The sequence below is a fragment of the Dermochelys coriacea genome, chromosome 14, assembly GCF_009764565.3.
Source record: "Dermochelys coriacea isolate rDerCor1 chromosome 14, rDerCor1.pri.v4, whole genome shotgun sequence".
Taxonomy (NCBI): domain Eukaryota; kingdom Metazoa; phylum Chordata; order Testudines; family Dermochelyidae; genus Dermochelys; species Dermochelys coriacea.
The window spans coordinates 23,230,928-23,245,047 of NC_050081.1; the positions used below are offsets into that span (position 1 = coordinate 23,230,928).

The following is a 14,120-nucleotide window of genomic DNA, read 5'->3' on the forward strand; positions in this document are numbered from 1 at the left end:
CCCAGAAACCAGACCCCCTGCTGAGACAACCAGACCCCTCCGCTAAGCCCTAACCACTTTCACCTGGAAGCCCCTGCAGAGTCCATTGCCGATGCACTTGGAACCCCCCTCCCCCACCAACAAGCCTCTGTGCATCCAGATCCCTCCATACCTAGACCCCCGCACTGAGCTGCCTGCACCCAGATTGTCCCACACACAATTCTCTTACCCCACACCTGGATCCCCCCAACACTGAGCCCCTCCACACTTGGATTCTGCCTGGTTGAGCCTGCCTGTCCCATACGTGGTGTGCCTAGGGCAGAGGGGTTGGGCCCCAGGATGTTTTTGGGGCAGGCCCAGGCCTTGTGCTGTGTCAGGGTTGGGTTCAGCCTGACTGAGTCTGTGTGGGGAGGCTGTAGAGTGATCTCCTACCTTCCTAAAGCCAGTGGCCTGTGCTCCCCACTGCCATGCTGGAGACTCTGTGTTTATTGATTGATAAATAAAACTTGCAAAATATTAAAATATTATGTGCAGAATTTTAAATTTTTTGGCATGTAATGCCCTCAGGAATAAAGAGCAAGCAAAAGGATAGTCAGACCTTCATTCTCCTGGGACAGCCACACTAGATCGCGAAGTGTCCAATTCAGAGCGCACGATGGCCAGGTGGAGCACTGGCATGAGGAAGTGGACCACAGGTGTGGATTAAAGTATGATTTCCCAGGATTCACATTGGAATCACCATACCTGTTTCTTGACTAGCCTCCAGTATTTTCTATTTGCTGTGATGTGAGCGGACTCCAGTACTGGGGAGGAAATCATCCATATGGTTCAAGAGTTTAAAAAGAAATAACCTCTAACCCATGTAGTTGCCTCTAGATCCTGCTCAGCTGGTTTATCCCCTAGATCAATAAGCCTAATGTTCTTTCAGGTGACCCCCACATATTCCTACCTGCATGATTTGCCCCGACACCACTTCTCCATGCTCACATCTTCTTTATTTATACATTTTACATCCCATATCAGAACTCTCTTCCTCCTGTGACTGTCTTCCAGAGATTAATCCCGTACTCCAGTTCAGTGACCTGGCTCCCTAGGCCTTATGCTTCTTGCTCATCAGTGATGGTGTATCCTGAAGAACATCTGTCTGCGTATGCACAAGGGTTGTACTTTTGAAATCATTTCAGTGTAGTCCTCGGGCGCATTGAAAGGGAAGGAGGTTGTCACTGCTGGGATTGAATAAGGCTTTGGTGATGCTGGAATTTCCTTTCAGCAGCTGTATCCTAGTGTGGCAACCTCAGATTCTCTACTTCCTCCTACGAGGCGCTTTTCATTCATTTAAAAAAAAACTTCTAAAACCCCCCTGACTTTAGTAAACCAGCATCAGGTGACCAAAGAGGGAGTTCAAGCCAGTGCTCTTCTGTGTATGCCATATTGCTCGTGCCTTGTGCTATTCTCTTTCCCTTTGATTTACACAATTGCACAAAAAGTGGGAAGCCCCAAATTCACAAAAGAACAGTGAATAGCATACGCTGTAATGTACCAGATGAAAAAAAAGAAAAGGGACTCTTCTAAGCTAAGAAAATTCTGTTCCTTAGACAAATAAAACCCTGTGATGGAGTTCATTGACTGAAGCTGCTGGGGAGCAGGCTTTCTTAGAGGCAGTATTTTCCCAGCAGTCCTCTTTCTGCATAAAGGGAGTGGCCACAATAGAACAGGAGCTTCATAGACTCATAGATTTTAAGGTCAGAAGGGACCATTATGATCATCTACTCTGACCTCCTGCACAACGCAGGCCACCGAATCTCACCCACCACCCTGTAATAAACCCCTCACCTAAGTCTGAGCTATTGAAGTCCTCAAATCATGGTTTAAAGACTTCAAGGTGCAGAGAATCCTCCAGCAAATGAGCTGTGCCCCATGCTGCAGGGGAAGGCGAAAACCCCCCAGGGCCTCTTCCAATCTGCCCTGGAGGAAAATTCCTTCCTGACCCCAAATAGGGTGATCAGCTGAACCCTGAGCATGTGCACAAGATTCACCAGGCAGATACCCAAGAAAGAATTCTCTGTAGTAACTCAGATCCCACCGCATCTAACATCCCATCACAGGCCATTGGGCCTATTTATCATGAATAGTTAAAGATGAATTAATTGCCAAAATCATGTTATCCCATCATACCAACTCCTCCAGAAACTTATTGAGTTTAATCTTCATGTTTTTCTTCTACTCCTGGGCATTGACGCTTTCCTGTAACTTCCTGTGTAACACGTGATACAAAGTCAAACACGTAAGCCTTTTTCACTAGAGGAACTGGCTTTCTTGCCACAACTGTAACTTTTCTCCTGGTCAAATTGAAAGTTGCTGTGTTACGCTGTATTTATTAAATGCGCACCCTACTGTAAAACAGCAGCTCCTTTCAGAGATAACTGCTTCACTCTGTGTCTTATTCGCAGAGGTCCATTTGAGGGTACCCAAAGGGAGTCAGTTGCCTATGTTCCATGTGTGTGTATTTAGATTTGGTGGTAATAGCATTTTTTATTTGGAAAATGATGGAATTTCTTTGAAGAAAATGGCTATTTTACTGGTGAACTGCTGAGTGTGTGTTTGCTTTGCTGCTGGAGCATTCTCCCTGAAAAATTAAAATTTAGCTCCTCTTTGAAAAGTTAAATGAAAGTCCATTGGAAGAGAGGTATTTAATGCTGCCAGAGAAGTTTTTGATTGCAGATTGTCCAGAAAGTGGTAATGAATGTGCACTGTCAGGGCCTACGGATTTGCAGTATGAATTTCCCAGGGTCTAATCATCTCAGAAGGTTGCTGAGTGTGACTCCTTCCCCAATAATCTACTTAACTCAGTAATTTACCCCTCCTTTCACATTGCAATGAGAATGAGTCTCCCAGGTTGTTTGCATGACAAGCAGCTTCTGCTTTGAAGGAGAAGCCGTGAGTTAATTGTAGCAGCTTGAGCTAATGGTTTCCCATGTTCACTGGCAAGTTAAGTGAGGAAGGAGATTTAAAATCATCCTTTACTGTGAGTACTATTATAGGCCACACCATGTGTTTCGAAAACTAAAATGTTAAAAAAATGTTTTGCCTTGCTTAGGATGTTTTCCCTACCAATATCAGTCTGAGGTAGTGGTTCTTAACCCGTGGCCACTTGGGGCCCAATCAGCACACAGCTGCGGCCCATGTGACATCCTCAGGGCCATACAGATAATATATATATTGTGCAGATACGGCCCACATAACCCATAGAGAGCTGCGTATGTGGCCCACGATGGTAAAAGCTGAGAACCGCTGATCTGCAGGGGAAACTGTCTCTTTTTAGAAATTTGGATTTGCAGATAGAATCTGCTGTGCTAATGTCCCTACTGACTTAGGACCAAAGGAAGTTAACTGGGAGATGTTTCTTGGCAGTTGATCTTACTAAACATCTCTTCTCAAAGTCTTTAAAGAGACTAGAGAATTTAAAAAATGATTGCTGTTAGGAAGCAAACTAACTGCCACACCCAAACCTTTATTAAAGACAAAAAAAGTAATTGGAACAAAGAGAGAGGAAGCTTTGGATAAATGATTTTATTTAAAGAACATTGATGTTCCATTGCTTGTCTTAAATCGGAGGTTGCCCCTTTTAGGGCTGCATCAGCACCTTACTGCAGTTCCACAGGCTGCACCTAGAAAAAGTAAAATCAGGCAGTCTGCAGCTGCCTGTATCTTTAATACAGCATGTAGCCTGCACAGACTAAAGGTGCCAGCATGACTGAGCTGGAGCAGGACCTGTTGGACAAACTGCATTCCACTATTAACGAGCTGTCAGAAGCCACATTGTAGAAGTCCCCTGGCTCCCTTCAGTCACCTCATCTGAATATTGAACACCATGTCAGTTTGGATCATGTCGTTCTTGACCCAAAGCCCACTGAAGGCGATCTGTTATTTTACATTGACTTCATAGGGCTTTAGATCTGGCCCCTGAGGCTTGATTCTGAATGTAAATCCAGCTGGGCAGACCCTTGTACCTATGTGAGGCCCAGCTGATGTCAGTAGGGCTCCACATGGATGCCTGGGTCAAGCCATGCAGATCTGCTTGTTGGATCAGCGCCCCAGAGAGCACAGGGTCTTTTCATAGTGTCGTGTCCTTAAAGGTGACTCGATCTTCAGTAATAAAACACACCCACAGGTGATATAGATTATAACAGAGGAATGATAAATCTGAAGTACAATTTTAAAATTGATCTTTGTATAATCTGATTGAAGACAAGAATAAAAAAACATTATTTTACGGTTTGAGACACACCTTTATAAGAATGCAATGAAGGGGATCTGTGGTTTTTTTCCATTTGAAAAGATTTGTGTTGGTTTTATATGTGAAACTTTTTCAGACTTGCACCATCTGGCTTGAGTTACAGCTCTGCAGATAGGAGAGTCCTCCTAGAAGTCATGTAAACAACATTACTTTTTCAATGGTAGCACTAGTGATCTTGTAGATTGTTATACCAAGCAAAACACCATATTTGTTCAATTACTTGAAATTTTTATATCCAGCATATATTTCCTGGGGTGGAGTAGGTCCCTTGGATTCCTTTAAGGTCCCATATTGCAGTCACCACTTTTCTGACTTGAAAAACAACAATTTGAAACTGGTAATGCAGTACGTACTGTAATTAACCTGTGGAACTCACTAACACAAGATATTAAAGCAGCAGAGAGGGGCTGCTGTTAAGCAGCACAAGGCACTCCCACCACCACCCACATGATTAGTCTTAAGCCCTTGTGTACAATTGCAACAGTGTGTAGGGGCCATATAGCTACATGCTCCAGCGAAAGGCAGGCTGTGTCTGGATTCACTGCAGTGTGTAGCTGTATGCAGCAGCGAAAAGATCTGGCAGGGTGAGGCAGTGGGGATGCCAGAGCCTTTCCCCACTGCCAAAGCCTTTCTCTGCAGCCGGGAAGAACTTTGGTAAGGGGAGCTGCTGGAACCTCTACCCCACTACCAGTGTCTGTCACTGTATTGGAGAAAGGCTCTGTCGGGGGGAGGCAGTGGGACACTACACTGCTAAAAAGAGCAGTATAGATGTGGGAGGTACTGTTTGGGTGTGTAGAGAGTCGTGTAGGGTACATACCTAAGCAGTGCCTCACCGACTACACTGCTATTTATGCTAGCTGGGTGTGCAGTGTCTGTACGCAGTCCCACATGGCATTCTGATAAGTAAGCTGGAGAAATGAGGGCTTGACAGAACTACCATTAAGTGGATCCATAATTGGTTAAACCACCACAAACAAAGAAGTAACTATTAATGGAATGATGTCAGATTGGAGGGAGGTATCAAGTGGGGTTCAACATGGATCTGTTCTGGGTCTGGAGTTGTTTAACATCTTTATTAATGACCTGGATGTAGGCATAGAGAGCACACTGATCAAGTTTGCAGATGACAAAGCTGGGGGATTGCAAACACTTTGGATGACAGAGCTAAAATTCAGAGGGATCTTGATAAATTGGAGAACTGGCTTATAGACAACAAAATGAAATTCAACAAAGACAAATGTGAGGTGCTACACTTAAGGAAGAAAAACCAAATGCACAAATACAGAATGTGGGATAATTGGCTTGGCAGCAGCACTGCTGTGAAGGATCTAGGAGTTGTGAAGGATCACAACCTCAACATGAGTCAGCAATGCAATGTTGTTGCAAAAAAAAAGCAAATGCAATTTTAGGTTGCATTCTCAGAGGCATAGCATGCCAGTCAGGGGAGGTGATAGTACCACTCTACTTGATGCTGGTTAGGCCTCAGCTGGAGTAGTGTCTAATTTTGGTCACCAATGTACAGAAAGGATGTAGAGAAACTGGAAAGGATCCATAAAAAAGATGGAGAAAAGTTGTTCTCTTTTGTCACAGAGGGTAGGACAAGAGGCAGTGGGTTCAATCGACAGCATAGCCGATTTAGATTACATTTCAGGAAAAGCTTCCTAACTGTAAGAACAGTAGGACAATGGATCAGACTGCCTAGGGAGGTTGTGGAAGCTTATCACGGAGGTTTTCAAAAGGAGGCTGGATAGTCATCTGTCTTGGATAGTTTAGGCACAACAAATTCTGCATCTTTGCAGGGGGTTAGACTAGATGACCCTTGTGGTCCCTTCTAACCCTGTGGTTCTATGATTCTAAGTATAGACCTTTCCTTAATATACTGTCTACATAGCACTTCTAATCGTTGCTGGCCCACCAAGTGAAAACCAGGTGATCATCAAACACAGGACATGCATAGATCTATGCTCCACTCACTGCTGCTCAATCATAAGCTTAACAACCTAGATGTTTTTATCTCTTCTTCATCTCTCCCTACCTGCTGAGGTATTCAGTTTGTAACATCAGCCACTGATGGATGAAAGGAAGACCAATGAGTGAATAGTATGTACAACATCGAATTTTCGTTTAGTGGGAAAATCTTGCTTTGCAGTGCTTTGTCACTGTAGTTATTAACCAGTTGGTCTCAAATGTTCTAGTTATAATGAACCAGAAGAACCCACAAGCTGCAGTTCCATAACATTTGGAGATGCATTGTACCCCATAAAGACAGGTTTCAGAGTAGCAGCCGTGTTAGTCTGTATTCGCAAAAAGAAAAGGAGTACTTGTGGCACCTTAGAGATTAACAAATTTATTAGAGCATAAGCTTTCATGAGCTACAGCTCACTTCATCGGATGCATTTGGTGGAAATCTCTCCTCTGTATTTTCCACCAAATGCATCCGATGAAGTGAGCTGTAGCTCACGAAAGCTTATGCTCTAATAAATTTGTTAGTCTCTAAGGTGCCACAAGTACTCCTTTTCTTTGTACCCCATAAAGACTCTGTTCTGCCAGGTTGTGATGCTTTATCCTTGATCCAGCAAAGAATTTAAGCACATGTTTAAGTATGTGAACGGTCCCATAGATCTCTATACCTTGCAGGATCGAGCCAATAAAGAATTTCTTCCAAACATCCTTACTCAAATAGTAATATCCAGGAAGGTATTTCATTAATTTTAATGTCGCCTTAAAAGGAAACATTCCTAGCTACAAATCCTTAAATGTGTAGACCTATTTCTAGACCAAGACAAGGCATAACCCAGCGATTCTCTGATATTTGGGGAGTGGAGAAAAACTGGGTGGGATTGTCTAAATAAACATAGGTAATAGGAAAAACCTCCTCTCTCTCTTTGAGTTCTGCAATGGCAGAAGTTAGTTTTGAATATATTCGTCTTTGGTGAGCTTTTAACGAATTAAGAGTAAACTGAAACAGATTGAAAAAGTCTATAATAAGCAAATGCTCCAGAGAGACTCTTTAGTGGCAAGGTGATTAATAAGGGACACTCCTGGTAATACTATCAAAACAGTGATCCTGGAAAAGCATGTGGAATGTCCTAAATTCAGGGGAAGTGGTAAAATTCAGACAAATGAGCCACAACGATTTATATGCCTCTTTACTATTTTTCTTCCTAGAGGTACAAGGGGAATAAACTATGAAAACATTACTACAGCACTAGATTCAAGGGAAACCTCAGTATAGTAAGATAAGCAATTTAATTTCACATCAAAATATTCTGTACGGATCAATTTTTGTCTTACAGCGGGTGCATTCACTATACAGACTTCTTTTTTGTGAACCTCCATACCTAACTCTGGCACTATCTAAAGAGTAACACTACAAAGAGTTCAAAAAGGTGGACACGTTTCAGGGCATGAGAACACGGTACAGTATATATGAGGACATGTTTTCAAACCTTATTTCCATATGCGGGTTCTCCCAATTCCCCTTCTGTTTTTACTACCCTTCTCTGTTAGGAACAAAAGTCTCAAGTGGTTAGTGAGTATAGAGGGGTTACCCTGTATTAATCTGTAACAAATCCCACATTTAGTCCCAGGGGGACATCCAGTTCAGCCCTGCATTACTCATGTCACCCAGTCAGCTTTTTTTTTTTCCCTGCTCTTTGTTCTTAACGCAATTATTTCTTTATTTCCTTTAAAGGCATTTATTTTGCAGCTGCTGTGGCAGCTTATCGTTGTCATATGTGATGGCAAAGGCAGAGAACTAGAGTTCTATAAACTTAGCAAAGTTTAGGAAAGTATTGAGATGAAATAATGTGAGAATTTTCTGTCTTTTTTTGTACTTCATTTTTGCAAAATGAGAGTGAACCTCTTGTAATGTACTTGCATAAATTTTAAAGTTTTGGCACCATTCAAGACAGGGCCTTAAAAAAATTAGCCACCCCAACATAGGAGACAAAGCGGTCTTCCAAAACCAAAATAATTATGTGTTGTGCACTAGTATTTAGGAATCAAAGATCAGAGTGTGTGTGTGTGTGTGTGTGTGTGTGTGGGTGTGTGTGTGTGTGTGTGTGGGCTCTGACAAATGCAATTTTTTTTATTTTTTTTTATTTTTAGAAGAAACTTCTGTTAACAGTTAGATTACTTCAGGAATTCAGGAAGGACCGAGTTCCCTGCTTGGTCTACATGAACAAGGGTTTTTAAATTGCTACTGAACTGTAGTATTTTATCAGCCTTCTATTCTTCAGACTTAGTTACCCTTGGACTTTTTAAAAAGTGATTGTGCAATTTGAACGTTATTGCTCATCACAATTCTGTGTTTGTTGGCTGGAGGCTATTTCTGAAATATCTTATGTCTTACCCGGTCTGTTGTTTCCATTGGCACTTTTAGAAGGGTCGTTTCTTATTAACAGCTGTAAGTGGCATTAATAAAAAATATTTAATTGCTGTTTTCTGCAGTATTTAGATGCTCTGGTTGGTTTGGATTGTCAAAGGGTGATCATGTTTCTAAGAATATTGTTCCTGTTTGAATTATTAATTAAAACATTTTTCTCAATAAAAGTGCCATATTTATATATCATCAAATGTACAGGTACTAAAGATATGTTTCAGCTAAAGTTAGGAGTAAACCTTTTACTTACCCAATTTAGTATATAACATATTTTGAGGTTTGTTAGCAGTGAGTTAATTGTACTTAAATTTCTGAGGACCATGGTGAAAGATGTGTTGCAATTGTTTCCACCATCATATTTGTGAGATGATAAATATTTCTCCACTTGAGTGTTAACCTTATCCAGGTCCATCTACTGTTTAAGTCTTCCTAAAAGAGTTGAGAAAAACATCATCCCAGTAGCTCCATGCCTGTGTGAGATTGAGCATGCATTGGAAGGATTGTGCATGTTTCTGTTTTACTCAATGCTCATAAAATTTCATCTAAAACTACTAAATGCTTAAGGCATGAAACCTAGGAACACTGTAGCATTGTCTAGAAAAACTTTATGCAGGTGCTCCTTGACTGTACTGCAGCAGATGGTTAGAACAGGTTTTGATTTTTTTTAAAGTATTATTAAAAAAATCAAACTTTCCCCTCTCAGAACACCTTGTATCAGTTATGAAATCGGAATATAAAGTACTGCACAAGTAGACTTGTAACTGTTAAGCACTTAAAATAACATTTACTTGCCTTACAACAGCTTATGAACGAATTGATCTTGATGTATAGTTTATAGAAAATTTTTCTTAAGGAAGGTGTGCTGTGCTATTAGGCTTACATGCAACATGCATGTCTCCTCACTGTATTTAGTGAAATTACTAGAAACTGTAGAAATTAAGGCATAGTAGTTTTTACTGAATGAAAATGAAGCTGTCCGTGTAAAGTACAAAAGGAACTCTGTTGTCCGTGGGGAGGCGGACCCTCAGATTTTCCTCACTATGAAAAGTGTGGCATTTGATTTAAAAATACAAAGCCTAACACAATTGAAAGTTAATAAAGATAAGGTGTAGGCTTTGCTACATTCAGTTCAACAGCTGCCGGAGCCGAGTTGGCATGATCAGTTCATTTCTTTTAGCCTTGCTGAAATGAAAAGTGAGGGAATGGTGTCTGAAATTCATCAGTTTGGATACTAGAGGAAAAAAAATAAAAAATCACACTACTCGTCTGTTCAAGTCTTATTGGACTGGGAGTGAACACTTGGCAGAGAGTAATAGAGGATACACTAGGCCTCCTAACCCATAGGCCATGTACTAGTATTGGATGAGACATCACCCTTATAAAAACTAGAATGCAAAGACTTCCGTGTGTTTGGCACTACCTCCAGGAGCACAAACTAAGAGTTTGAGGCTGCACACACTTAAACACAAGGTGCATGGGAGTGCTTACGTGAGTAAATTGACTTACTTGCGTACGTCTCAGTAGGACTGAGGCCTGATACTGTAATTGCTAACTACTGGGCATAGTACTACTAGCACGAACAGATTCAGTAAGTCGATGAGGATTCTTACCCTACAGAGCTGTGCAGAGCAGGAAGTGCTTCAGCCAGGAGTAAATGCCTGGAGCGATAGACCTGGAAAGCTTTGTGTTTATCATCCTTCTGTCCGTGAGATCATATAATAGGAAGAGGGAAACGTGACACAGTATCTCTTACGATAAGGTAAATAGAAAAGGAGTACTTGTGGCACCTTAGAGACTAACAAATTTATTAGAGCATAAGCTTTCGTGAGCTACAGCTCACTTCATCGGATGCATCCGATGAAGTGAGCTGTAGCTCACAAAAGCTTATGCTCTAATAAATTTGTTAGTCTCTAAGGTGCCACAAGTACTCCTTTTCTTTTTGCGAATACAGACTAACACGGCTGCTACTCTGAAACCTGTCATTAGATAAGGTAAATGGTTATCTTTGCTTCCATAGGATATTTCGTCCTGTGATGGGGTTCACAGGCCCCACAATAAACTAGAGCAAGGCATGGGGCAGTACTGGGCTAGGGAGGCCCTGCCTCTCAGGAACTACAGGGCATGCTCCATGTGGAGGAACAGTTTAAAAGGGCACAGGTAGGGGCAATGGAGTTACAGGCTGCACCAGAAAGTGAGGCTGATCCTGGAGCTGTTGGAAGAGTGACTACAACATGGGTAAGGCCACACCGGAAGCAGTGACCGGTATCCCCTGTTTTCAGTTGGAAACCCACAAGAGACCCCGAAGAATGGATCGTTGCCCCCCTGGCAGGCTAAGCTGATTCTACTAGGAATGTGACTATGCTCCAAATAGAGGTGCCACAGCCTGGTAGGAAGTGTCCCAGGGGAGTGTAACTCGGGTGGAGCGGTGAGTGGTCTGCACACTGCAACACCTCTTTAGGCCCTGAGTCAGGAGCCAGTGGAGTGGGAGGGTCTGCTCCCCCTCCTACTTTCTCCGCATCATGACAGAACCCAAAGGGGAGAAGAAGGGGGATGCAAGAGGGACTGAGGCTTGCTGTGTATGCCCTGGCAGGGCCCCCGCCAGAACAAGCAGATAGAGAACTGTAGTGCCATTGCCTGACCACTAGGCCAGCTGGCTGTTGTGTGGGCCCGCTAGAGGATACGTAAATGGCTCCCATCACTGTGGCATCTGAGTGTCTGTTAGTCACTTGTGAATTTATCCCCTTAACCTTCTTGTGAGCTAAGGTGCTATTATCTCTATTCTACACATGGAGAAACTGAGGCCAGAGAGATTGAATGACTTGTCCCAAATCTCCACCAGAGTCTGGGGCAGAACCAGATATTGATCCAAGAATAAGTGCCCAGTCCAGTGCCTTATCCAGAAAACTATTTTTCCTCCTTTTAAGGCCCCAGTTCAGGAAGGTACTTACACATGCGTGTTACTTTAAGCACAGGTGTAGTCTCACTGAAGTCAATTAACACTTGTGCTGAGCCTGAATGTGAATATTGTGACCCAGGTTAGGATGCATCTTGCAGTCCCCAGCTCCAAAGGAGCCCTTCCTCCATTAGGCCACAGCATCCTGCTATTTGTGTACCAGACTCTTCCACATCGTATATTTTGTTGATACCTCATTTTATAAAATAAACTTTGGTAGACAGAGCTACCAGAAAATAACCATTGGTTCTTTATGCAGGTTCTCTGCTGCATGAGAGACCCAACAAAGCGGTAAGAGTTCTAGCAAGTATGTGTGTTTTCCTATGAGTTCATCAAGGAGAGAGAAAGGGGTTGGTGGTAAACAGAGCTAATGTCAAGTGCATCACGCGCCCCACAGAACTAGCTCTCTGCAGAAATCTTACTGCATGTGACAGCAGTAGGCAGACAAAAAGAAGTGAGAGCGTGGGCATGTCTAGCTATAAACATGAGCAGAACTAAGCGCAATTACTAACACAATTTAGTTTACCATAAACTTTTGAAATCCCTGAGGGAGGGGAAAAAAATAATTTGTCCCATCTGCACTACATCTTGAAGTCAGAGGTGGAAGCCAGAACACATCTCCACTTAGGGTGTCCAGATAGCAAGTGTGAAAAATCGGGACAGGGTGGGGTTGTAATTGGTGCCTATATAAGAAAAGCTCCAAATACCGGGACTGTCACTATAAAATCAGAACATCTGGTCACCCTGTCTCCACTCCACCATCAAGATCTCAACCATAGCCACACAACCACTTCTAAAGGAAAAATTCCTTCTCCCAGAGCTGACATAATAACACGGGTGATGTTTCAGCTACTCTAGCTTTATATTCAGTGCACCAGAAAATGTACGTTTCTGCTTCAGACCCTGGGAAATTGCAAATGGAGGCAACTGAAGGGTGTAACAATCCAACAGCAATGCAGGCCTTGAGTAAAGAAAGAAAAAAAAAAAGAAAGAGTTATGCAGAAGTGGACGTATGTAACCAGTTTAGATCTGCTGTATGTAATTAATCCGCTTCTGTGATGTTTGTTTAGACATTATAAACGTATGAATCTTTCTCCATACAGTATCTCAAAGAGGATTTTCCTTTCTGGTAGGTTTACCTCACACAGATATTCTGGAGCAGTGCTGCGTACTTGTGCATTTGCCATTTTATGGGTGCTGCTAGTAGCTCCATATTTGAGGTTGCCAGAGTCATTTAATTTTTTACTGTATTTTTCACCCATTTCTAATTTTTTTTAAAAGAAAAATCCACACTCCTCTTGAGCTTGAATTTCTCATGCTTAATCTGTGCACAGGTGATTTATGGTGCTAGTGGGGCTATAATAGAAATGCACAATATTATGAAGTGAATTGAACAGACCATGCTGAAATGTTTATTGCTGTCTTTGAAATGTAACACATTGGGATGATGGTGCGTCTCCAAGAAAGAGTGAGAGCTAAGCAAAGCTTGGCTCTCGGTATTTTTAGTATTCCAATAAAAGACTATGCTTTTAAAGGAAATCGCTTATTGCCATCTTGCAATCAAGAATGCACAAGTGTTCCAGGGAGTGCAAGAAATATGCTTCAAGAATGTAAGAACCATAAGGAACTAATCATTAAATATTCTCTCCTCCTTTTCCACTCCCCATCCTCCTCTGATGGAGACACTGGAAGTTTTGTTGTCTGTATGTAAAACTCAGCCATTATGAGTTTAAAAAAGAAATGAAGTGCCTTCAAAGCCTGTCCCATTTTCAAAAGCTCCTATTCCCCCGTGACTTAAGTCACATTGGCTAGGGATACCATTTTGAAAAGTACCTAAGAGTCAGGTTTTTAAAGGTATTTAATCTGGCCCTAAGTGATTTTGAGAACCTAAGTCCCAGTTTCAAAAGTGAGTGAGGCACTTAAAAGCCTGAACCCAGGTCTGTGCTACATGCAGAGCAGTTTTGCATCCTATATCGCTAGAATAAGTCTGAGAAGAGACTTGAACCTGTTTCCCACACCCTTGGCTAGTGCCCTAACCACCAGGAGAGAGAGAGCACATGCTCGCATCCAAAACCAGATATATTAGCCAGTTTTGTTTTCATGGAAATGTTGGGAAGGTTTTGAGTTGTTCCAGTGCAGAACAAAAACAGATTTGGAAACCTTGAAAGTTGCCACGAAACAGAATTGTCACTTCTGGCCAACTCTATCATTGTCCATATTTACTTCTGCTTTCTTCCCTTCCACACATGCCATGTGTAATGACATGGGCATGTTAGCCAGCGCCCTGCTGCTTTATTCCATGCAATTGAGGTGGTTAAAACCATATTTTTCAATCAGTTTGTCTCCATTCAGATGTTCAGACATGTTTTAAAAAGCCTAGAAGTGCTTGTAACTGCTATCACATGCAGCAGGCATGGCAGCCCAAGCTTGTGTAATTGTCCCCCTTCACCCACACCCGTAAGTACCCTGAATGCTGTTGCATAAATTGGCAATAGCAGCATGCCCTG

The 14,120-nt window shown here is 42.2% G+C and overlaps 1 protein-coding gene across 7 annotated transcripts in view; it reads left to right on the forward strand.

Moving 5' to 3' along the window:
• STX8 (syntaxin 8) overlaps positions 1-14,120 on the forward strand; it is a 172,761-nt gene that overhangs the window by 141,917 nt on the left and 16,724 nt on the right. For 3 of the 7 annotated variants that reach the window (XR_005288849.2, XR_006275503.1, XM_038371861.2), the window contains exon 8: positions 11,873-11,904. The exons of the other annotated variants lie outside the window; for them this stretch is intronic. Coding sequence is in view for 1 of the 3 variants with exons in the window: in XM_038371861.2 (XP_038227789.1) it covers positions 11,873-11,904 (32 nt within the window). In the remaining 2 variants the exon portion in view is untranslated. The remainder of the gene's footprint in view (positions 1-11,872; positions 11,905-14,120) is intronic. 7 annotated transcript variants of the gene reach the window in all.